Below are 26,360 nucleotides of genomic sequence, written 5' to 3' on the forward strand. Positions count from 1 at the left end.
GTAAATGAATGCATGTCACTGAGAGTTTTTCCACTGGGGAAAGGAATATTTTGTCACACACAATCAACAATTAAAGTTCATAAAGCTATTCAACTTGTGGTGATAAATGTTGCTGGTGGAAAGAGATCTAGAGAAACCATGTGTGGTCTGTCGGGCCCTAGTGGAATCTGAACCCTTTATAACAGATTTCAAAGAGCCAGCTAATAGTATATTTATTGGCGTTGCTCCTTAAGAGTTATCCCCACTAGAGGACAGTGATTATGTGGAACTGATTTAGGTTTGTGTAAAACAGTTTAATAAATTAAATAGCCTCTTCATTTCATTGGAGGGATTTTAAAATATGTTTAACAGTTAAATAATAACAAAGTCAAAATAGTAATAACCATTTTAGATCTTAAAAGTACAAATATTGATATTGAAAAACATTTGTCATGTCTTGACAATAGTCCATGTACCATATGTGTCGATGAATACAATGGAAATGGGATGGATAAAGTGAAGACCCCCCCATCTTCCCAATTCCCCCTACATCTCTCTTACACTGACGTTCCAATGGTTACGTATAATACACGCCTACAGAAACTCCTGAAACTGCAAGAGGACGACAAGAGCGGCGTTCGTTCTCACTAGTATGTCGATTCCATCGGGCTGCACATCCACTCCTGAGCCCGAATGTTTATCTAGACTAACAAGTGGAATATTCTTCAGTTGATTTACCCACGAAGTTCGGGAGGCGTTTTATTTGGGTAAGTGTTTTTTCAGAGATTGCGGTGCAGTATTTTTTTATGATTCTTTAGGTTGAACACTGTGCACAATGAAATGAGAAATGAGACATAAAAACAGCTGTGATCCACAAAAACAACTATTCTTATCTGCATATTTCTTACCCATCTATATTTCCAACAGACAAATCAGTGCGCGTTTCAGTTGGTTAGTAGTCAAATGTGAGTTGTTTGGAAACTTCGTACGTTTTACTTGCGGTGGTCCCTGTACTATATAAAATACAATTAGCTCTCTATCTCGTTTTAAACTATTTGAAACTGAGTTTTCTCAAATTCAGCACATTATGAATTGTGACCATACCATTATTTTAAGTGATCCCCATTCAAAGGGGATGAGATGGCAGAGCTGTCAGACTGATTTAGGGAATACTTAAAGTAGTAACGTTAGCAGGTGCATGGCACAGGTTTACGAACTGCAATGCCAGTGCAGCGCTGCCATATGTGCCTGGCCCATAAATAATAAACTGAGTGTAAATGTACTTATAGCTGCCTCAGCACAATGAAAGACAATCGACACACTGAGAAAGCAGAGAGAGCAGGAATTCTTCTCTCCAGATTTAACAGTTGGCCATATTGTTGTATTTTATTGTATTGTAGCTAAATGAGGTTTGCTAGTGCTGAAATCGGTCAGATATGTGGAAGGGCAAGGCCGGTATGGGAAGCACTCTTCCACAGCTGTGTGGTAGGCCTACATTAAACAAGTGAGGTACACTACAGTGTTAAATGGTGTTATTATGGTTATAGGAATGACAGGGCCTCAAACACGACAGGCTGCCCTGAGGCTTCTACCATCAGTAGGTTCACTACAACCATACTGTAGAATTACTACTGTCCAGGTGTGCAGAGAGAGTCCTCACACTGACATCACTGTACACATATGTTCCTGCAGTCCACTGTCAGATTCTTTCTGTTGCAAACATTTTTTTAAATCCTGTTTTTGCTTTGTGGTTATGGGGTATTGTGTGCAGATTGATGATGGGGGGGGTGGAAAAAACGATTTAATCCATTTTGAAATACGGCTGTAATGTAATAAAATGTGGAGAAAGTCAAGTGGTCTGAATACTTTCTGAAGGCAGTGTGTTTGTCATTTTCTCAGGAAGTCTATCTGGCCTAGAAATACATCTGCATGTGTTCTCAATTTAGCTTCAATTCCAGTCCGTATTTTCCCAACTACTTAAAAAGACGCATCAGGCGTCATGCTATAACTTTAAAATAAATAGGTCCTGGGAAGCATTCTAAACAAGTTGTTTGCCGGAATTCCTTTTAAACTCACTCAAGTAAAAACATGTCTATTTGTGGTCTGGCCCGGTCATCACAGAGGCAGTCTGTCTGTGTGTGAGAGTGTGGAACGGGGTGTGAGTGTGGCTGTTGTGAGTCTTGTAATTTAGATTTTTTTTTAGAAGCCTCCTTTCCTTAATATGTAGAAGTCAGTGGTCTCTCCTCTCCCTCTCCTTCTCTCTCTTGCTCTCTCTCGCTCTCCCTTTTCACGTAAAAGCCATGCCACAGAAATTCCATTTGTACAGCACCCTAACTGGGGAGGGACAGCCTCTGGCCCCTGTAGTCCAAAGCAGGCCTCTCTCTTACAAATCACTTAATTAGAGATGGAAGTAGTGGAGCCACAGGGTCAGGAAGAAGAGATGGGGGAAAAGTAGAGAATCTAAGTCTATGACTCCAGGCAGCCAGAGGTCCAGAGCCTGCTGTGTGTCAATCTGTTCGCTGGTCCATTCATTGCTCCATATCCTCACACCACCTGTCTGCCTGTCTACAACAACCTCAGCACCCAACATTAAGGCCTAGATTCAATCAGATCAAGCATTAACCGGTGATAGCCGACACCCGCGTAGCTGATGTTTTGGTGTTGGAGGTGTCAGAGGTGTCAAATCAGTGAGCAGCTACTCTTGATCAATGTCACGAAGCCACACCCGTCCATCCCACTCACGTTACAAGTTCAGAATGAGAAAGTGTAGGCTATATCTCAAATTTAAAATCCTTAATCAATATGAGGATTTCTATCAGCCTAATCAAGGTGTAGATTACATCTCACATTCCAGTGTTCAAACAAGGCTGCATGGGATTTCTCTTAATAATCCGACTCCGTGCAGCCAATGGCAATGCCCACATGATGTATAATGCCAGGAACCACTTGTGGATCTGACAGCTCTAACACAGTTCCAACTCTGACACTGCCAAAACAACCACTATGTGGATGTAGGCTAAAGCGGATCTGATTGAATAGAGCCGTAAATCAACTTGACATCATAAAGGAATGTTCTATGTCATCATAAAGCATCATAAAGGAATGTTCTATGTCATCATAAAGCATCATAAAGGAATGTTCTATGTCATCATAAAGCATCATAAAGGAATGTTCTATGTCATCATAAAGGAATGTTCTATGTCATCATAAAGGAATGTTCTATGTCATCATAAAGCATCTTAAAGAATGTTCTAGGTCATCATAAAGGAATGTTCTAGGTCATCATAAAGCATGATCAAGAATGTTCTAGGTCATCATAAAGGAATGTTCTGTCATCATAAAGGAATGTTCTATGTCATCATAAAGCATCTTAAAGAATGTTCTAGGTCATCATAAAGGAATGTTCTAGGTCATCATAAAGCATGATCAAGAAAGTTCTAGGTCATCATAAAGGAATGTTCTAGGTCATCAAAAAGGAATGTTCTAAGTCATCATAAAGGAATGTACATCATCATAATGGAATGTTCTACATCATCATAAAGGAATGTTCTAGGTCAATTTAAAGGAATGTTCTACATCATCATAAAGGAATGCTCTACATCATCATAAAGGAATGTTCTACGTCATCATAAAGGAATGTTCTATGTCATCATAAAGCATCATAAAGGAATGTTCTAGAACATCCTAAAGGAATGTTCTACGTCATCATAAAGCATCATAAAGGAATGTTCTAGGTCATCATAAAAGAATGTTCTAGGTCTACATACAGGAATGTTCTAGGTCTACATACAGGAATGTTCTACATCATCATAAAGGAATGTTCTACGTCATTATAAAGGAATGTTCTACATCATCATAAAGGAATGTTCTACATCATCAATAAGGACTGTTCTACATCATCAATAAGGAATGTTCTATGTCATCATAAAGGAATGTTCTACATCATCAATAAGGAATGTTCTACATCATCATAAAGGAATGTTCTACATCATCATAAAGGAATGTTCCACATCATCATAAAGGAATGTTCTAGGTCATCATAAAGGAATGTTCTACATCATCATAAAGGAATGTTCCACATCATCATAAAGGAATGTTCTACTTCATCAATAAGGAATGTTCTACATCATCATAAAGGAATGTTCTACTTCATCAATAAGGAATGTTCTACATCATCATAAAGGAATGTTCTACATCATCATAAAGGAATGTTCCACATCATCATAAAGGAATGTTCTACTTCATCAATAAGGAATGTTCTACATCATCATAAAGGAATGTTCTACATCATCATAAAGGAATGTTCTAGGTCATCATAAAGGAATGTTCTACGTCATTATAAAGGAATGTTCTAGGTCATCATAAAGGAATGTTCTACGTCATTATAAAGGAATGTTCTAGGTCTACATAAAGGAATGTTCTCCGTCATCATAAAGGGCAGGATGGTACAGTAATAGAACCGACAGGATGTCCGGAGCTCTTGGAGAGTAGACCATATCTCATCGACTAGCGCCATATCACCAGCAGCCTCCCAGACAACCTCTTGACGTTCCACAGTGACACTGAAGGGCACAACGCCTCCGCAATACATTTCTCTGTGCCAGTCCTACTACTTCTCTAGCAGTCAGTCCCAGAGACCAGGCATGTAGAGGTACAGTATGGGCTTCAGTCCATTGAAACATAGAGTTCACTCTTAGAAAAAAGGGTTCCAAAAGGGTTCTTCGGCTGTCCCCATAGGATAACCCTTTTTGGTTACAGGTTCCTCGTGGAACCAAAAGGGTTCTATTTGGAACCCAAAAGGGTTCTACCTGCAACTAAAAAGGGGTTCTTCAAAGGGTTCTCCTATGGGGACAGCCAAGGAACCCTTTAAGGTTCTAGATAGCTCCTTTTTTTAAACTAAATCAGTGAGTGACAGATTTACCTCAGGACTTCCTATAAAACGGACAGCAGCAGGTTCTTAACCCAGGCTGCCCTCTGTATAACCACTAATTATATCTACTCCCACAATATGTCCCTGTCTATGGAGGTACCAGAGGGGTAAGAGCCCTTACAGTTGACTTACAGCACCTCAAAGTGGTTCAACAATCTGTGCTCTACGCACGATTCAATCTTGAATTTCAATGGAATGGATATTGATTTAAAGCTTAATTGCGACCAGTCTTTCTTTGGAATCCAAAACCGACGATTTTGTTACATGAGACATATGCTGTGTGGCTTGAGGGAAATTATTTTTGACCAGGTTTTTATCATCTTCCAGATCAGCACTACACTTAGACTGAGTTGCTCTCTCTTCAGTTGCAATAGTTTAGCTGTTGTTGTCATTTAGGATTAAGTTATAATTTATCTTAATTAACCCTAGCCTCTTTTAGTAATTTTCATCATCTCTTATCCAGAATGACTTAGAGGGAGTGCACAGATTTTCATACTGGTCTCCCATGGGAATCAAACCCACAGCCCTGGCTTTCCAAGCACCATGCTCTACCAACTGAGCTACTTGGGACTAACCAGATTCTCATACATAGAGGCCCATGTATACTGTATAATCCTCCATTGGCTGACTACAGTGGTTCAGACGTCTCTTAGCTTCTTACTCGGTGTTGTAGTATCCCACAGAGATAAATGACATCATAGAGAGAATCATACTCCTACAGCAACATTTGATCTGACTAGTTATTGTGGATCTCTGAACACAACAGAAGGTATTAGCATCTCTCTCTCTCTGCCTCTGTACAGTAGTGAAGGGAAGAACCCCAGTCATTCACAGAGGATTGTTGTTCCCTGTTTGACCTGGAACATCACGTTGCCTGGTTCAGGATCACCTTTCCCACCTGGTCCTAGTACAGGAGGACAGGAGTCCTGGTTCAGGATCACCTTTCCCACCTGGCCCTAGTACAGGAGGACTGGAGTCCTGGTTCAGGATCACCTTTCCGACCTGGCCCTAGTACAGGAGGACAGGAGTCCTGGATCAGGATCACCTTTCCCACCTGGCCCTAGTACAGGAGGACAGGAGTCCTGGTTCAGGATCACCTTTCCCACCTGGCCCTAGTACAGGAGGACAGGAGTCCTGGATCAGGATCACCTTTCCGACCTGGCCCTAGTACAGGAGGACAGGAGTCCTGGATCAGGATCACCTTTCCCACCTGGCCCTAGTACAGGAGGACAGGAGTCCTGGTTCAGGATCACCTTTCCCACCTGGCCCTAGTACAGGAGGACAGGAGTCCTGGTTCAGGATCACCTTTCCCACCTGGCCCTAGTACAGGAGGACAGGAGTCCTGGATCAGATATGTTAACATTGCCAAAGCAAGTGAACTAGATAATAAACAAAAGTGAAATAAACAATAAAAATTAAAAGTAAACATTACAGTCTCTCTCATTTCCTGCCCGACCTTCCACCTGGGCAAGTGATTACTGGCCAGTGGCCAGTGGAATGCAGAGAAAGAGAGAGCGATGTAGATGGAGAAATAAATAGAGAGAGATAAAATGATGAGAGAGAATACATGTGGTTTCTATGCAGGTCTCATCTTAGAGGAAGGATTTAATTGAAGCCATTTCCTGCCATCAATCATGCCCTTGAATCTAATCAAAATTAAATACAATATTACTTTATATGCTAAAATGCTACCGCAACAACCACTCTTTCATTTCCAAAAGAATGCATGCAGCACAGGAGGCTGGTGGCACCTTAATTTAGAAGGACGGGCTCGTTGTAATGACTGGAGTGGAATCAGTGGAATGGTATCAAATACATCAAACACACGGTTTCCATGGTTTCCACGTGTTTGATGCCGTTCCATTGACTCCGTTCCAGCCATTATTATGAGCCGTCCTCCCCTCAGCCTCCACTGGCATGCAGGTAATAAAGTGTTGGTGACAGATCTGTTTATTGCTCCAGCTCTGGCAGAAGGGTTGAGAGGAAGGAAGGAGGGTTGAGGTTCCTGTCTCAATGTATTCTAGTTGACGTGCTTTGAAAAGAAAGACTTGAATGGAAACTACATAACGTGTTTAGAATTATATGTGCATCAATCTGATATGAATAAATATATAATAAATATATAATACTTATCTTTTAGTTTGGATTAGATTGTCTGCTGTGTATCTCATGATTGCACGTAAATATATTTATACATAATTAGAGCGTTATTGAAGTACAAATTATAACAGTATCTCTTTAGACCACAGACATAGTATATTAAAGCATTCATAAGAAAAACTGTGAGAAATTATAAGAAAACAAACATTTACAACCGTACGGTCGTCATGAAGGACAGCAGGCAAAAATACAACCGTACGGTCGTCATGAAGGACAGCAGGCAAAAATACAACCGTACGGTCGTCATGAAGGACAGCAGGCAAAAATACAACCGTACGGTCGTCATGAAGGACAGCAGGCAAAAATACAACCGTACGGTCGTCATGAAGGACAGCAGGCAAAAATACAACCGTACGGTCGTCATGAAGGACAGCAGGCAAAAATACAACCGCACGGTCGTCATGAAGGACAGCAGGCAAAAATACAACCGTACGGTCGTCATGAAGGACAGCAGGCAAAAATACAACCGTACGGTCGTCATGAAGGACAGCAGGCAAAAATACAACCGTACGGTCGTCATGAAGGACAGCAGGCAAAAATACAACCGTACGGTCGTCATGAAGGACAGCAGGCAAAAATACAACCGTACGGTCGTCATGAAGGACAGCAGGCAAAAATACAACCGTACGGTCGTCATGAAGGACAGCAGGCAAAAATACAACCGTACGGTCGTCATGATGGACAGCAGGCAAAAATACAACCGTACGGTCGTCATGAAGGACAGCAGGCAAAAATACAACCGTACGGTCGTCATGAAGGACAGCAGGCAAAAATACAACCGTACGGTCGTCATGAAGGACAGCAGGCAAAAATACAACCGTACGGTCGTCATGAAGGACAGCAGACAAAAATACAACCGTACGGTCGTCATGAAGGACAGCAGGCAAAAATACAACCGTACGGTCGTCATGAAGGACAGCAGGCAAAAATACAACCGTACGGTCGTCATGATGGACAGCAGGCAAAAATACAACCGTACGGTCGTCATGAAGGACAGCAGGAAAAAATACAACCGTACGGTCGTCATGAAGGACAGCAGGCAAAAATACAACCGTACGGTCGTCATGAAGGACAGCAGGCAAAAATACAACCGTACGGTCGTCATGAAGGACAGTAGGCAAAAATACAACCGTACGGTCGTCATGATGGACAGCAGGCAAAAATACAACCGTACGGTCGTCATGAAGGACAGCAGGCAAAAATACAACCGTACGGTCATCATGAAGGACAGCAGGCAAAAATACAACCATACGGCCATCATGAAGGGCATCAGGCAAAAATACAAACGTATGGTTGTCATGAAGGACAGCAGGCAAAAATACAACCGTACGGTCGTCATGAAGGACAGCAGGCAAAAATACAACCGTACGGTCGTCATGATGGGCATCAGGCAAAAATACAACCATACGGTCGTCATGAAGGACAGCAGGCAAAAATACAACCGTACGGTCGTCATGAAGGACAGCAGGCAAAAATACAACCGTACGGTCGTCATGAAGGACAGCAGGCAAAAATACAACCGTACGGGCGTCATGAAGGACAGCAGGCAAAAATACAACCGTACGGTCGTCATGAAGGACAGCAGGCAAAAATACAACCTTATAAATCTGACTTCAAGCCAAGGCCAAGGCCATCCTCTAGCTTTTTGCTAATGTGCTTTATTCAAGCTACTTTATTGAATAATGATGCCCGCCAAGGCTTCTTATTAGAGATTGGGCAGTTTATTTGAAGTTCAATCAATGAATATTGATTATCTTTCTGATATGGGATAAGACTACTTGGCATAGTAAATTGTGTGAATAAATACACAATAAATTTGTTTTCGGCAGAAAGGGGATTAATAAAGTCCATCAATATCTTATCTCTGCAAGGTGTAAAATTCCAACCGTATCAGTATTGCTCTCTCTACCCGGGATTGAGTAATTGAACCCCTGCCATTGGCCCATACATTGTGGAACCAAGTTGAGTCTGTGCATCCAGAGTCATTATCTGTCCCTGGTCTGAATCCATAGAGAGTCCAGTATCGGGGGCTTTGTCATGGGTACTGGTCCCATTTACCAGGCTCACTGGTATGGAAGTAAAGATGGTCTTTAGTGGGGCAGACACCAGTCTCCCTCCAGGCAGACCCACCATTGTCCTCTCTGACCTGGGCTGGTAGTCAGGCTGTATATCATAGGAAAACAAAACAGACATTCCATCTCTAATCTAGTTGGTCTTCTTTTTGTCCAGCTCCTCTCATTGTTTTACAGAGTCAAGGATTAACAACATAATCTGACTGGTTATTTAGCTGTAGAGCGTTGGCTTACTTAACATGACTTCCCCATCCTCTCGGGGTCGCTGTGTGACCGGTGGGGGCCAGGAGCCTGACCTAGAGCTGGAGCTCTCTTACTGCCCTAACCATTTGTTCAGTTACAATGTGTTTTCAATGGGAGGGGAATAGGGATAGTTAGTAGCTGTAGACTATAATAGATTATTTAGTAACAGATCAGTAATACAGCCTTAATAACATGTAATAGATGTAGACTATAATAGATGATTTAGTAATAGATCAGTAATACCGATGTAATAACATGTAATAGATGTAGACTATAATAGATTATTTAGTAATAGATCAGTAATACAGATTTAATAACATTTAATAGATATAATATGTCGGTCCTCAAAGCAATCCTTTACCCCGTTCAAGCAACCTGAGAAAAGCCTTCATCAATCCACAGACTGTGATCCTAGCTTCATGGGATTCACTATAGGGTTAGTTACTGGATGCCATCTGAGTCTGGGTCTGGATGACATTTAGTTAATGAAGCAAAGCACAGCGCACACAACAGCATGAGTGAGATACACACAACTGATCACCTACTCCGGATGTACTGATCGATCTCTCTCAATCCATCTCTGTCTTTCTCTCTGTCGCTGTCTCTCTCCAACTCTGAGGATGTTTACCTTTAATATTTTATTCACTGATTGATTTCCCTCAACAGTGTCCTGGACGTTGACCAATCAGACAGCTGCATGTGGAAGGTCTCAGCCAATGATGGAGGCCTGGCCAGCAGCCTGGGTCCTACTTTTAACGCTAATCGCTGATTGGCTGGAAGCGGCTCAATCGCGGGACTTCACTGTGAAGGACATCATCCTCCTCCATCCATCAAGTATGAATACACATGCATTGGAAATGTATTTTTGTATCAAATTGTGGTAGATGCAGTCGGACCTTTCTTTTCCTCTGGTTGAGTCTGCTGGCAATGTCTGCGTGACCTTTGAAATGAGTCATCAATACTGAGATGTGACCATTATAACAGCCAAGAGAAAAGGCATCCATCCATGACCCTCTGATCCAGAGTTCTTATGGGGGGGGGGGGGGGGAACACAGTGGCTCGTTCCCCCTCAGATTTCTCCTGTAAATGTTGTAAAAAAAATATATATTATTGTAATTTTATATTATTATGATTTATTTTTTCGTTCTTCTGTTATGAATTTGCTATTTATAAAACAAGCTGTAGAAAGTTGGTTTCAATTTCAGTTTATTACCCCAGAAAAGACCGAACAAATATGACAACAAATATTAAGGTTCAACTCAAAATATCGTCATTGATAAAAAAACGATTTTTTTTTTTGAGAAATAAACCCCACACCAAAAATGGTATAATCTTTGTAAATTATGTCATAAATAGGACTGATGGAGTTACGTCACACACGCAGCTAACAAAAACATACGGACATGTCTGCTCTACTCAAAATTACAACCAATTAATTGCAGCATTATTGCAAAAACGGAAGATGCAAGTGGAAGGGGGTGAAAGTAAGGAACGTTCTCTCAGCCCTGCATTAAAGAACAACATTGGCTAAGGACAATTGTGATAAATTTAAAAAGCAGTTTTATTTAAGGACCAAAAATGGACAGCTGCTCCATATAGATTACAAAATCGTTGGGGAGAGATTTCAATGTACCGATTCCATGGCACATGGTTTATAAACTGATACACAAAACAGCGCTGGATTCAAAACGTATATTATGATACAACATTCTTGCAACTAATAACATTTTATCTATATGTGGGATACAACTATCCCAGCTCTGCAGATTTTGCTGCGAAGAGACAGAATCATTAGCTCATTTGTTTTGGTACTGTCAATATGTAGCTTGTTTTTGGTCGCAGGTTCAGGAATGGCTGAAGAATTGCAACATTTGGAGCTAACTCTGCAAATAGCACTGCTGGGTGATTTAAAAAGTCATAGTCAATCGATAAATAATATTTAAATTGAACCTTTATTTAACTAGGCAAGTCAGTTAAGAACAAATTATTATTTACAATGACGGCCTACCCCGGCCAAACCTGGACAACGCTGGGCCCTATGGGGGTCCCAATCACGGTCAGATGTGATACAGCCTGAATTCGAACCAAGGACTGTAGTGACACCTCTTGCACTGAGATGCAGTGCCTTAGATCGCTGCGCCACTCGGAAGCCCTATATAATAATACTCTTAACAAAAATATTTATCTTTAACTTACGATCTGTATAAACTATGAGAATAGAAAGGTTCAGAACTTTTGTGAAACATCACAGCACAGTTGAACAATATATAAGCAAATAGAAATCCAAACAGAGATAGATGGGAGGGGTTGAGTGGAGCTTAATGGTGGGACTGAAGGGTGGGATTGTAGAAAAAAAGCTGTTTCAGGTGTTTGAAAAAGGCAAAATTCTTGAAGGGCTTGGCCCTTTGCCGACCCCCCCAGCCATACTCACATACTTTGTGCCCCCTCAGATCTTTGAGGTGCATGCCCTGCTCTGATCCCCAGACAAAGGTGACATGGCCACAGTTGGTAATGGTCACAGTCAGGCCTCTCTCCACCCTGCCTTCATCTTTGAAGGTACTTTCCATATCTAGATGAAGAGATTATAATAAAACAATATTTATCCACAATGCCAGTGTAGAGACATCTTCCTCATCCACTCAGTATATGTACCACGGTGTGACACAGTCTCTGGCTTACTACATCTGCGGTGTTGGGTATCAGTGAGATGTGTGCGAGTTTCCAGACGTGACTTCCTGTTTCCCACCCCTTTCTCTCTGTGAAACTGACACGCATTCTGTCCCTCAGCCTTCAGTTCCTCAGACTACAGTACAGTATACTGGTCCACAGTGACAACTGGGCTCACCGCCGTGTGAGAAGTATGGAAACGCACAGTAGCTCTAAGAGGCAGGCACGTACGAGGTCAGACCTCTAATGGTTCCCCTCCTCTACTCCCCTCCATCTCCCTGCAGTCAAACACTGAAATCTCATCTAATGGATTTTACCTCAGCTCTCTTGGCACAATCTGCCTTCAACATCTGATAAGCCAAGAGCTCCTATATCAGGTTTATGGTTGTTCATTTCATAGGGATACCTGAGCTGAATTCCCCAAGAAATGCGTGTCTGTTTGGACCCACGCCCCGGCATGTACAGGGGGATAGGATGACCTTGACCAGCCCTGGGGGCTTGGGGTATGGAGGGTGGATTAGAGGGAGTATGTGTGTGTGAGTGTGTGTGTGTGTGTGTGTGTGTGTGTGTGTGTGTGTGTGTGTGTGTGTGTGTGTGTGTGTGTGTGTGTGTGTGTGTGTGTGTGTGTGTGTGTGTGTGTGTGTGTGTGTGTGTGTGTGAGACTGGCAGGCAGGCAGACTTTTGTTCGCTGAGTGAAGTTTGGATGACCCTAAGACCTGTAGCTGTCTTAGGATGTGTCCCAAATGGTACGTCATTCCCTTTATAGTGCACTACTACCCCATGGGCCTTGATCAAAATTAGTGCACTATACAGGGAATAGGGTGCCATTTGGGATGCAGTATATCCAATGGGAGGCCTGATTCCCAGTGTTCTTAGTATTAACATAATGGTTGTCAATTGAACAAACCAGACAAGCCTACTGTTTGATCACGGCAGATGGTCTCCATGCAAAGTTTAGTGACCATTCTATTCTAGAATCTAGATGGTTGAACTGACGGTTCATTAATTCAATTCAAACTGTATTGTCCTCTCATAATATAACACTTAACAAAGACACACAGAGTGAGTGTAGTTAAATGTCCTGTGTGTACTGTAGTTAAATGTCCTGTATGTACTGTAGTTAAATGTCCTGTATGTACTGTAGTTAAATGTCCTGTATGTACTGTAGTTAAATGTCCTGTATGTACTGTAGTTAAATGTCCTGTATGTACTGTAGTTAAATGTCCTGTATGTACTGTAGTTAAATGTCCTGTGTGTACTGTAGTTAAATGTACACATCGCTGTAGCTCTGAGGACTACACATCGCTGTAGCTCTGAGGACTACATATCGCTGTAGCTCTGAGGACTACATATCGCTGTAGCTCTGAGGACTACACATCGCTGTAGCTCTGAGGACTACACATCGCTGTAGCTCTGAGGACTACACATCGCTGTAGCTCTGAGGACTACATATCGCTGTAGCTCTGAGGACTACACATCGCTGTAGCTCTGAGGACTACACATCGCTGTAGCTCTGAGGACTACACATCGCTGTAGCTCTGAGGACTACACATCGCTGTAGCTCTGAGGACTACACATCGCTGTAGCTCTGAGGACTACATATCACTGTAGCTCTGAGGACTACACATCGCTGTAGCTCTGAGGACTACACATCGCTGTAGCTCTGAGGACTACACATCGCTGTAGCTCTGAGGACTACATATCGCTGTAGCTCTGAGGACTACACATCGCTGTAGCTCTGAGGACTACACATCGCTGTAGCGATGAGGACTACATATCGCTGTAGCTCTGAGGACTACATATCGCTGTAGCTCTGAGGACTACATATCGCTGTAGCTCTGAGGACTACATATCGCCGTAGCTCTGAGGACTACATATCGCCGTAGCTCTGAGGACTACATATTGCCGTAGCTCTGAGGACTACATATCGCCGTAGCTCTGAGGACTACATATCGCTGTAGCTCTGAGGACTACATATCGCTGTAGCTCTGAGGACTACATATCGCTGTAGCTCTGAGGACTACATATCGCCGTAGCTCTGAGGACTACATATTGCCGTAGCTCTGAGGACTACATATCGCTGTAGTGCTGAGGACTACATATCGCTGTAGCGCTGAGGACTACATATCGCTGTAGCTCTGAGGACTACATATCGCTGTAGCGCTGAGGACTACATATCACTGTAGCTCTGAGGACTACATATCGCTGTAGCTCTGAGGACTACATATTGCCGTAGCGCTGAGGACTACATATCGCTGTAGCGCTGAGGACTACATATCGCCGTAGCGCTGAGGACTACATATCGCTGTAGATCTGAGGACTATATATTGCCGTAGCGCTGAGGACTACATATCGCTGTAGCTCTGAGGACTACATATCGCCGTAGCTCTGAGGACTACATATCGCCGTAGCTCTGAGGACTACATATTGCTGTAGCGCTGAGGACTACATATCGCCGTAGCTCTGAGGACTACACATCGCCGTAGCGCTGAGGACTACATATTGCCGTAGCGCTGAGGACTACATATTGCCGTAGCGCTGAGGACTACATATCACTGTAGCTCTGAGGACTACATATCACTGTAGCTCTGAGGACTACATATTGCCGTAGCTCTGAGGACTACATATCGCTGTAGCTCTGAGGACTACATATCGCTGTAGCTCTGAGGACTACATATCGCTGTAGCTCTGAGGACTACATATCACTGTAGCGCTGAGGACTACATATTGCTGTAGCTCTGAGGACTACATATTGCCGTAGCGCTGAGGACTACAACAACTCACAATTAGGAGTCAAATGTACAATTAGCTTTTCTTCTATAGCTCATTGAGTAATGACAATGTATTGATTCAGGGAAGTGTTTTTTTCATTTTGGGACATGTTATTAAATCTAGATGGTGAATAATAGACTTGTGCTCGTCTCCTCGTCTCCACAGCCACACCTCATCCTGGAGGGTTCAAGTGCTTCACATGTAAAGATGCACCAGACAACTACGAATGCAATCGCTGGGCTCCGGACGTATACTGCCCACGAGGTAATTACAGGAAGGTATTTCTGGTATTTACAGCCTGCTCTGTATCTATCATCAAACCCTGTTTTTCAGACCCTCTCGACTCCGTCCAGAGCAGAAATATAAATTACAGGAAAATACCAGGCTGTAAAATGAAGGGTTATCAATGTTGTCTTTGCTGGTTTCTGTATCTTAAACATAGTGTATTTCACTTAAGCTGGACGTGTTTAGGTAAGAAATTGAATTGGCAGGTTGTGTAATTCCACAGGCTCTCTTCTTTTATATAGATGATCTTTTGATCTTAAAAGCACATTCTTTGAGTTATTAACAAATGATAAATAGTAGTTTATCACATGAAATGTGAGGATTGGTTTAAATCACTGGAATCCATCTGAACCTCGGGCTCTTTCAGTGTTACCGTCCACTTCAGTAAGAAGTGGATTAACACATGATATTCATAGAAATGAATGACATTGCTGTTGAAACGTAAGCTACATTTGCGTTTACATTAACTGACATACAATAAATGTGAAAGTGATGTTTTTTTTTATCATCGTTCAACTTATTGCTCATTGGTCCGTTATTTCTCAGGATTCCATAGTGTCTGAACGTTAGATCACATGTATCCATCTCTCAGCCGTTATTTCTCAGGATTCCATGGTGTCTGAACGTTAGATCAAATGTATCCATCTCTCAGCCATTATTTCTCAGGATTCCATAGTGTCTGAACGTTAGATCAAATGTATCCATCTCTCAGCCGTTATTTCTCAGGATTCCATAGTGTCTGAACGTTAGATCACATGTATCCATCTCTCAGCCGTTATTTCTCAGGATTCCATAGTGTCTGAACGTTAGATCACATGTATCCATCTCTCAGCGTTATTTCTCAGGATTCCATAGTGTCTGAACGTTAGATCACATGTATCCATCTCTCAGCCGTTATTTCTCAGGATTCCATAGTGTCTGAACGTTAGATCAAATGTATCCATCTCTCAGCCGTTATTTCTCAGGATTCCATAGTGTCTGAACGTTAGATCACATGTATCCATCTCTCAGCCGTTATTTCTCAGGATTCCATAGTTTCTGAACGTTAGATCACATGTATCCATCTCTCAGCCGTTATTTCTCAGGATTCCATAGTGTCTGAACGTTAGATCACATGTATCCATCTCTCAGCCGTTATTTCTCAGGATTCCATAGTGTCTGAACGTTAGATCACATGTATCCATCTCTCAGCCGTTATTTCTCAGGATTCCATAGTGTCTGAACGTTAGATCACATGTATCCATCTCTCAGCTGTAAATATTGCAGATTGCACCTTTAACGACAGTGTCTGTGTGTCTGACAGAGACCAGGTACTGCTACACCCTCCATGTGTTGGACGTCCAGGGGAACACTGTGTCTGTGACCAAACGCTGCGTGGCCCTGGCCCACTGTCTGTCTACAGGCTGCACCCAGGACAACCATGAAGGATACAAGGTCATTCAAGAAGCCTCTTTCCTTTGAATAACATTACATTCCTGACACGGCTGCTGAAGCAACTCCTAAATGTACAAGTGCATTTCATTTACCAGGTGAGGGACTAACCAGGGGCAGTTATCAACTGGGACACACATACAGCATGTATGGAAAGAAAGATGATGTTTGGAACTTTTATTAGTAATATTTGCAGTTCAGAATGTGGCTCTCTGCTCTGTGGTGTCTGGTGTGATTTACCACACTGTCATGGTAATCTCCGGGCCCTGGTTTAGAATGATCTCACTTGGATAAGAATCTGTTCCCTTCTCAGCAGTTGTTATTTGAATGTCTTTCTGGAAATTCCTCCTGTCTGTGTTCTGTTTGTGGACTGTCTGTGTTCGGTCTGTAGTTTGTATGTGTTCTGTCTGTAGTTTGTCTGTGTTCTGTCTGTAGTTTGTATGTGTTCTGTCTGTAGTTTGTCTGTGTTCTGTCTGTAGTTTGTATGTGTTCTGTCTGTAGTTTGTCTGTGTTCTGTCTGTAGTTTGTCTGTGTTCTGTCTGTAGTTTGTATGTGTTCTGTCTGTAGTTTGTATGTGTTCTGTCTGTAGTTTGTATGTGTTCTGTCTGTAGTTTGTATGTGTTCTGTCTGTAGTTTGTATGTGTTCTGTCTGTAGTTTGTATGTGTTCGGTCTGTAGTTTGTCTGTAGTTTGTATGTGTTCTGTCTGTAGTTTGTATGTGTTCTGTCTGTAGTTTGTATGTGTTCTGTCTGTAGTTTGTCTGTGTTCGGTCTGTAGTTTGTATGTGTTCTGTCTGTAGTTTGTCTGTGTTCTGTCTGTAGTTTGTATGTGTTCTGTCTGTAGTTTGTATGTGTTCTGTCTGTAGTTTGTATGTGTTCTGTCTGTAGTTTGTCTGTGTTCTGTCTGTAGTTTGTATGTGTTCTGTCTGTAGTTTGTCTGTGTTCTGTCTGTAGTTTGTATGTGTTCTGTCTGTAGTTTGTCTGTGTTCTGTCTGTAGTTTGTATGTGTTCTGTCTGTAGTTTGTATGTGTTCTGTCTGTAGTTTGTATGTGTTCTGTCTGTAGTTTGTATGTGTTCTGTCTGTAGTTTGTGTTCTGCCTGTAGTTTGTCTGTGTTCTGTCTGTAGTTTGTCTGTGTTCTGTCTGTAGTTTGTATGTGTTCTGTCTGTAGTTTGTATGTGTTCTGTCTGTAGTTTGTGTTCTGTCTGTAGTTTGTGTTCTGTCTGTAGTTTGTCTGTGTTCTGTCTGTAGTTTGTATGTGTTCTGTCTGTATATTTAGATTTTTGCTGAAAGCACCATTTCATCTATTCAAATTCTGTGTGCGTGTTAACGTACTAGGCGAATAAAGGTGATTCTATCTCTACTCCTGATTCCAGGTCTGCACTGCTTGCTGTGAAGGAAACATCTGTAACATGCAGTTGCCAAGAAACAAGACAGATGCCATCTTTTCCACCACCTCTCTCCTCCACAGCAGTAACGGTCTACTCACACACTACTGGCTGCTCACTGGCTGTCTGAGCTCTACCGTCATCAGCGTCATGCTATCCAACAGTCTATGACATCTAACACTCCTACCGTCATCAGCATCATGCTATCCAACAGTCTATGACATCTAACACTCCTACAGTCATCAGCATCATGCTATCCAACAGTCTATGACATCTAACACTCCTACAGTCATCAGCATCATGCTATCCAACAGTCTATGACATCTAACACTCCTACCGTCATCAGCGTCATGCTATCCAACAGTCTATGACATCTAACACTCCTACCGTCATCAGCGTCATGCTATCCAACAGTCTATGACATCTAACACTCCTACAGTCATCAGCATCATGCTATCCAACAGTCTATGACATCTAACACTCCTACCGTCATCAGCGTCATGCTATCCAACAGTCTATGACATCTAACACTCCTACCGTCATCAGCGTCATGCTATCCAACAGTCTATGACATCTAACACTCCTACAGTCATCAGCATCATGCTATCCAACAGTCTATGACATCTAACACTTCTACCGTCATCAGCGTCATGCTATCCAACAGTCTATGACATCTAACACTCCTACCGTCATCAGCGTCATGCTATCCAACAGTCTATGACATCTAACACTCCTACAGTCATCAGCATCATGCTATCCAACAGTCTATGACATCTAACACTCCTACCGTCATCAGCGTCATGCTATCCAACAGTCTGACATCTAACACTCCTACCGTCATCAGCGTCATGCTATCCAACAGTCTATGACATCTAACACTCCTACCGTCATCAGCGTCATGCTATTCAACAGTCTATGACATCTAACACTCCTACCGTCATCAGCGTCATGCTATCCAACAGTCTATGACATCTAACACTCCTACCGTCATCAGCGTCATGCTATCCAACAGTCTATGACATCTAACACTCCTACCGTCATCAGCGTCATGCTATCCAACAGTCTATGACATCTAACACTCCTACAGTCATCAGCATCATGCTATCCAACAGTCTATGACATCTAACACTTCTACCGTCATCAGCGTCATGCTATCCAACAGTCTATGACATCTAACACTCCTACCGTCATCAGCGTCATGCTATCCAACAGTCTATGACATCTAACACTCCTACAGTCATCAGCATCATGCTATCCAACAGTCTATGACATCTAACACTCCTACCGTCATCAGCGTCATGCTATCCAACAGTCTGACATCTAACACTCCTACCGTCATCAGCGTCATGCTATCCAACAGTCTATGACATCTAACACTCCTACCGTCATCAGCGTCATGCTATTCAACAGTCTATGACATCTAACACTCCTACCGTCATCAGCGTCATGCTATCCAACAGTCTATGACATCTAACACTCCTACCGTCATCAGCGTCATGCTATCCAACAGTCTATGACATCTAACACTCCTACAGTCATCAGCATCATGCTATCCAACAGTCTATGACATCTAACACTCCTACCGTCATCAGCGTCATGCTATCCAACAGTCTGACATCTAACACTCCTACCGTCATCAGAGTCATGCTATCCAACAGTCTATGACATCTAACACTCCTACCGTCATCAGCGTCATGCTATCCAACAGTCTGACATCTAACACTCCTACCGTCATCAGCGTCATGCTATCCAACAGTCTATGACATCTAACACTCCTACCGTCATCAGCGTCATGCTATTCAACAGTCTATGACATCTAACACTCCTACCGTCATCAGCGTCATGCTATCCAACAGTCTATGACATCTAACACTCCTACCGTCATCAGAGTCATGCTATCCAACAGTCTATGACATCTAACACTCCTACCGTCATCAGCATCATGCTATCCAACAGTCTATGACATCTAACACTCCTACAGTCATCAGCATCATGCTATCCAACAGTCTGACATCTAACACTCCTACCGTCATCAGCGTCATGCTATCCAACAGTCTATGACATCTAACACTCCTACCGTCATCAGAGTCATGCTATCCAACAGTCTATGACATCTAACACTCCTACCGTCATCAGCGTCATGCTATCCAACAGTCTATGACATCTAACACTCCTACAGTCATCAGCATCATGCTATCCAACAGTCTATGACATCTAACACTCCTACAGTCATCAGCATCATGCTATCCAACAGTCTGACATCTAACACTCCTACCGTCATCAGCGTCATGCTATCCAACAGTCTATGACATCTAACACTCCTACCGTCATCAGCGTCATGCTATCCAACAGTCTATGACATCTAACACTCCTACCGTCATCAGCGTCATGCTATCCAACAGTCTGACATCTAACACTCCTACCGTCATCAGCGTCATGCTATCCAACAGTCTATGACATCTAACACTCCTACCGTCATCAGCGTCATGATATCTAAGTCTATGACATCTAACACTCCTTCTGCATGGTAGAGCAAGTAGATGTACAGTTTGATCACCAGATATTTGGTGTTATAATTTTATGAAGTTGCTTTTCTGTTGTTTAATTTATTTAATTTTTCCTATTTTTTAACCGAGACAGTATTGATGGAATCTTCTAGATTTTGGCTCATCGTAAGAAGTTCTCCTGTTATATTTACTGGATTCTATGTGCAGTATGTTATATATGTACATAGTATTTATTTTGTATAATACATTTAACAATTGTTAAATACCTGTAGTTAACATTGGATTCAGGTAGAATGAAAAGTGAACTAGGTTGCAGTGCGGTGTTTTTGTTCCTGGAGTCGTGTGATTGGTTGGTTTAGGCTGTGTGCCCACCATACCCATGAGACTGATGACTGATCATTTCCTCTCAACCCATTGGCTATCTGGCGCTGGAAGATATGACGTCAACCATAACACTACAATGTTATAACATGTTTCTGTATTTCTTACAGTTCTGTCCAATAGAAAGGTTGCCACTTATTGATTAGCATGTCGTCTTGAGGATGATGGTCTAAACATCCTGTACTGATCCCATATACCAGGTTTGGTATACATTGTGTTCACCATTAAATATATTATACCAGGTTTGGTATACATTGTGTTCACCATTAAATGTATTATACCAGGTTTGGTATACATTGTGTTCACCATTAAATGTATTGTTTGCCTGAACATGTTTCTACAGTATAAACAGTATCCACATAACCAGATAGTGTAGTTGTTTGTGGAATGCAAGATATTTTAGATCCCGCATGAGGCGTGTGGAGTCCGACTGAGGTAAGGTTTCACAGTGAAGGTAACATTAGGCAGAAATAAAGGTTTGGAGTTTAGAGGTGCAGAAAAAAAAGGACCATTCTAACACCCTTCTCTTTTTCTCACCTCTCTGCTTTCCTCTCCAGGAAGTAAAAAGGTAAGGTCTTTCTCAGAGCCTCTGCGTCCAGGAGGTGTAGTTTAAAAGCCTTGTGAAGGAGATTATGTTAAGCTGCAGGGGTGTTTCATTTTAAAGAGCTTCCTTTATCTGATTCTGGCCGTCAGACTGGATGGGCACAGTTCCAAACCCATCAGTCCTTCTCAAATCAGTGTTTAACCTAAAGTTTTTAGAGGTGTGAAATGAGATGTTTCTCTTACCCAAACAACATACTCTTTGTCCTGGGAACACTTTACTAAAAGAGAAGGCCCAGAAGTGATATTTTTAAGGGACTCCCAATCACGGCCGGTTCAGATACAGTATGGATTCGAACACCTCTAGCACTGAGATGCAAAGTAACGCATTACCTCAAGGCCAGGCATATTCATTTCAATTTCTCCTAGTGTTTGTGTTCCCTAATTAGCGCTAGGAAATTAGCAAAGAGTTAATTGCATTGTATGCAAGGAGGACAGAGGACAAACTGAAAATCTCTTTTGGATTAGCTATTCATTATTTTGTTTAGTGTTGTGTGTTGCCTCACAAGTCGCTACTTTCTTACATACATTAGATGATTGAATAATTAAATGACTGAATGATGTGTGTACCATACCAGCAACATAGACATTTTAATTCATTTTGGTGGAAACGTACAACAGGCTCCTCCAAGACACCATATTTCTATTCCCATTGTGCAAGTGAAGGAAAACCCCGTACAGTAGCAATACTCTGTAGACACTAGATTAGTCTGAAAGTGTTAACTATATTAGACTAGATTCAATCCGTAGTGCTGAATTTGAGTGTTACAGCACGATATAAATGTAAAGATTATTTCAGATTGAACTGAGATATGCAGCGTTTACCGTGAATGCAGAACATTGCCTTCGGAGTTCTATCTCACGGCTCTTCAGCACCAAGGCCAGAAAAAGGGCCCTCAGTCAAAGGTAGCTAGGTGGTTTATTGGGTGTTTAAACACAGCTGTCAAAGGGATCTTCCTCAGTCAAGTCTTTATGATATCATCAGTCAACGACAGCACTACTGTACGCAACCTACCTGTCTACTTCCAAGTACATAGTTATATAGCCTGGTCCCAGATCTGTTTGTGTCCTCTTACCAACTTTGGCAGCACTAACAGAACAACACAAACAGATCTGGGACCAGGTTAGAACTTCCTCTCCATGCTGGTGTGGTGAAGACAACGGCATAACGGCCAACGCTTTTCCTCCAAAACAATCCAGAGTGAACAAACAGAGGTCAGGGCACAAACAGTCGTTTGGATAGTGAGATACATCATTCTCACATGGTGATAACAAAATATAAAAACTAGTCCCCGTCTTCAAATGCACTTGACTGGCCTTGAAGTCTTTCCATGACGTCACTGTTAGCAGGTGCAGTGGTGAAAACAGTTCCAACAAACGTAGGTGTTCCCCTCAGGACGTGACGGATAACTGTGCAGGATCCAGAGGCCTCGATGTGGAAACCTAGACGGCTCCACTCCTCCTCTTTGAGTAGTGGGTGGTTGGAGTGAGATCCAAAGAACTGTGGGACAAGACAAAGGAATGATGTGGTTGTCTTGAAGACTACATACTGTCTCCTGGAAGATATCTCAGATTGATGAAGCACAGTAAACAGTACATGAATATTACATATGTATTACACATTATATAGATATTTTGACATAAACAATAAACAAACAAACAGGTAGGAGAACAACTCACAGCTGATCCTGATGAGGGGTCAATGAAGTCAGCCCAGAAGCCAGCTGTCCACAGAGCAAAGCAGATTTCCTTAGCACCACTAACAAACTGGGAAATAACAGAAAACATCCATTATCTGTCTGTCAGTAGTCAAACTAACTGAAAACATCTAGTATCTGTCAGTAGTCAAACTAACTGAAATAACAGAAAACATCCATTATCTGTCAGTAGTCAAACTAACTGAAAACATCCAGTATCTGTCAGTAGTCAAACTAACTGAAATAACAGAAAACATCTAGTATCTGTCAGTAGTCAAACTAACTGAAAACATCTAGTATCTGTCAGTAGTCAAACTAACTGAAATAACAGAAAACATCCATTATCTGTCAGTAGTCAAACTAACTGAAAACATCCAGTATCTGTCAGTAGTTAAACTAACTGAAAACATCTAGTATCTGTCAGTAGTCAAACTAACTGAAAACATCTAGTATCTGTCAGTAGTCAAACTAACTGAAAACATCTAGTATCTGTCAGTAGTCAAACTAACTGAAAACATCTAGTATCTGTCAGTAGTCAAACTAACTGAAATAACAGAAAACATCTAGTATCTGTCAGTAGTCAAACTAACTGACAGTTAACAGACAAGAAAACAGTTCACCAATAAAGGGGAGGTACAGAGTAAGACCTTCAATAAGTACACAGGCCTACAACTCCAAAATGTGATGGCAGAATCATTTACTGAACTTAGCATCACTGAATCCATATCAATGGGAAACAACCAGTGGACATTCCAACTCACTTTGTGAAGAAGCTGTTCTCTGTCGATCACTTCTTTGTCGATCACCTCACATCTCGTGTGTTTCACCGTGACAACAGTGATGGCGCTGGCTGGGGCCGAGGGGAAATAGGATTCAAACTCTAACAGAGGAAATGAAGAGACGTGTTACACATTCAACTGCTAGCTAGCCAATAGGCCTACAGAAAAGTCAGCTATCACCCACTTGGACAACATTAGTGACATTAGCAATGCAGTTACTTCCCCCTAGTGGACATGGCTGTATGCAATATAAACTATCTGACGTGTGGGCTGCGGTTGATAAAACATGACATGAATGGGGGCCTCCCGGGTGGCGCAGTGGTTAAAGGCGCTGTATTGCAGCGCCAGCTGTGCCACCAGAGACTCTGGGTTCGCGCCCGGGCTCGCGACGGGGAGGTCCGTGGGGCGACGCACAATTGGCCTAGCGTCGTCCGGGTTAGGGAGGGCTTGGCCGGTAGGGATATCCTTGTCTCATCGCGACTCCTGTGGCAGGCCGGGCGCAGTGCGCGCTAACCAAGGTTGCCAGGTGCACGGTGTTTCCTCCAACACATTGGTGCGGCTGGCTTCCAGGTTGGATGCGCGCTGTGTTAAGAAGCAGTGCGGCTTGGTTGAGTATTGGAGGACGCATGACTTTCAACCTTCGTCTCTCCCGAGCCCGTACGGGAGTTGTAGCGATGAGACAAGATAGTAACTACTAAAACAATTGGATACCACGAAATTGGGGAGAAAAAGGGGTAAAAAACCCAGACATGAATAGTTAATGTTATGATAAGTATGATAATATAAGTATGATTACACCATGCTACCTTTCTTCAGCAGCTCAGGACAGGTCTGTATAGAACAGTCCACATTGGGCTGATCAAAGTAGTGCTCTGCCTTGCGGACGCTCCTCGATAACATGTGACCAATTTTGCCCTACAAAGAAAAAACATCTAAGTATTCAACATATAACTCTACCAGTATGAAACATAATAGAAATGTTTTAAATTATAGAAATATATTTTGGAAATGTTTAAGAATAATATCCATTTTTATTTACAATTGAATAAGGACACGTTTCTTTTAGTTAAGGAGTTATTGTGAGTGACGTATTTACCTGAAACTCGCTGACAAACTGGGCCATTACAAACTCATGTCTCTCGTTGCTAGTAGCAGCAGTCAGAACGTCAGGTACCGTCCTGTGGACTGGGCCTTTAATCTTCTGGTCTGCCATGCCTTCCAGGTGAAAGTCAAAGCCTGAGTTACCTGGCAACTGGAACCGCTGGTCCTGGGGGCCAAAGGGTCCCATGTTCTCATCAGGCCATACTGTCCTAGGGCCTGGTAGGGAGAAAGAGGAGTATAATACTATAATGTTAAATCTGTTTGACAATGTATGTTCTGCCTAACAGTAGCTATAGTTATGGAAAGTTTGAGATCATTTTCTCAATGTAATTTTTATTGCATACAGTGCATTCGGTAAGTATTCAGACCCCATAACTTGTAACTAACATCTTGTTACGTTACAGCCTTATTCTAAAATGGATTAAATAGTTGTTTCCCCTCATCAATCTACACACAATACCACATGATGAATTAAAAATTAAAAACGGAAATATCACATTTACATAAGTATTCAGACCCGTTACTCAGTACTTTGCTGAAGCACCTTTGGCAGCGGGTTGGAAAACTTACCTAAATATGGTTAGAATTTTTTTTATGAATTTGCACCGAAAGAATATAACCTGTTTTCGCTTTGTCATGATTGGGTGGTGTGTAGAGTAATGAGGGATTTTTAAAATATAATACATTTTAGAATAAGTCTGTAACAAAATGTGGAAAATAGGAAGGGGTCTGAATACTTTCCGAACTCACTGTAATTACAACTCATAACTCAAAAACGCACAGGCCAAAATACGGTCACAGTTGGTCGAAAATAACAAATGAACCAGTGTTGTGGTCGATATAGCAGTAACCTACCTGAGTCTGAGTCCCCCCGTGACACGACAAAATAAGGCTCATCAGAACCAGCAGCTGAGAAGGTTCGTATCCAGCCCACCCTGAGTGCAGCTAGGGCCTGACACCCTGACGACTGGGTCATCACCAGCCGGGCTCGGCCACACAGCACCTACACGGTTATTAATCAACCAATCAGAGGAAAAGCGTCAAGCACCCTAGTTACAGTATTATAGCACAATACTATTACATTACCGTCTAATATATGTTGTAATGTAAAGGTTTAGTACTTACACTAGTCATCCCGGTGGCCCTCTGTCACTAGTTTCACACCTGAAGATGTGGAAAGAAGATGAATACTACATGTGTGACTTTACATAATAGGACAGCTAATAACCCATGCAGCACAGACAGAATACAGCACAGTTGGGAAATATAATTGAATTGATCAAACGTGAACTTTATGTTGCAAGTTAGCTTGTACGGTTATATACTATGAGTGTTATCTTAGCGATTGCGTCATATTGTTGTTTACTGCTA

The 26,360-nt window shown here is 42.2% G+C and overlaps 2 protein-coding genes across 4 annotated transcripts in view; one reads left to right on the top strand and one right to left on the bottom strand.

The window, feature by feature from the left end:
* Nucleotides 1-583: 583 nt before the first annotated feature.
* Nucleotides 584-21,142, top strand: LOC116364134 (ly6/PLAUR domain-containing protein 6). The gene is made up of 5 exons (XM_031817362.1): nucleotides 584-746; nucleotides 10,051-10,218; nucleotides 14,989-15,087; nucleotides 16,412-16,542; nucleotides 17,913-21,142. The coding sequence occupies exons 2-5, from the start codon at nucleotides 10,101-10,103 to the stop codon at nucleotides 18,093-18,095; spliced, it is 531 nt and encodes a 176-aa protein (XP_031673222.1). The 5' UTR covers nucleotides 584-746; nucleotides 10,051-10,100; the 3' UTR covers nucleotides 18,096-21,142.
* Nucleotides 21,143-21,979: 837 nt separating this feature from the next.
* Nucleotides 21,980-26,360, bottom strand: part of LOC116352751 (methylmalonic aciduria and homocystinuria type D homolog, mitochondrial-like) — a 4,820-nt gene continuing 439 nt past the window's right edge. For all 3 annotated transcript variants that reach the window (XM_031817359.1, XM_031817360.1, XM_031817361.1), the window contains exons 2-8: nucleotides 26,115-26,153; nucleotides 25,845-25,992; nucleotides 24,985-25,205; nucleotides 24,695-24,803; nucleotides 23,871-23,989; nucleotides 23,093-23,179; nucleotides 21,980-22,913 (exon numbers count right to left, since the gene is read on the bottom strand). In XM_031817359.1, coding sequence (XP_031673219.1) covers nucleotides 22,698-22,913; nucleotides 23,093-23,179; nucleotides 23,871-23,989; nucleotides 24,695-24,803; nucleotides 24,985-25,205; nucleotides 25,845-25,992; nucleotides 26,115-26,123 — 909 coding nt within the window. In that variant the 5' untranslated portion in view covers nucleotides 26,124-26,153 and the 3' untranslated portion in view covers nucleotides 21,980-22,697. The remainder of the gene's footprint in view (nucleotides 22,914-23,092; nucleotides 23,180-23,870; nucleotides 23,990-24,694; nucleotides 24,804-24,984; nucleotides 25,206-25,844; nucleotides 25,993-26,114; nucleotides 26,154-26,360) is intronic.

This window comes from Oncorhynchus kisutch, unplaced genomic scaffold (genome assembly GCF_002021735.2).
Source record: "Oncorhynchus kisutch isolate 150728-3 unplaced genomic scaffold, Okis_V2 scaffold1000, whole genome shotgun sequence".
NCBI classification, from domain to species: domain Eukaryota; kingdom Metazoa; phylum Chordata; class Actinopteri; order Salmoniformes; family Salmonidae; genus Oncorhynchus; species Oncorhynchus kisutch.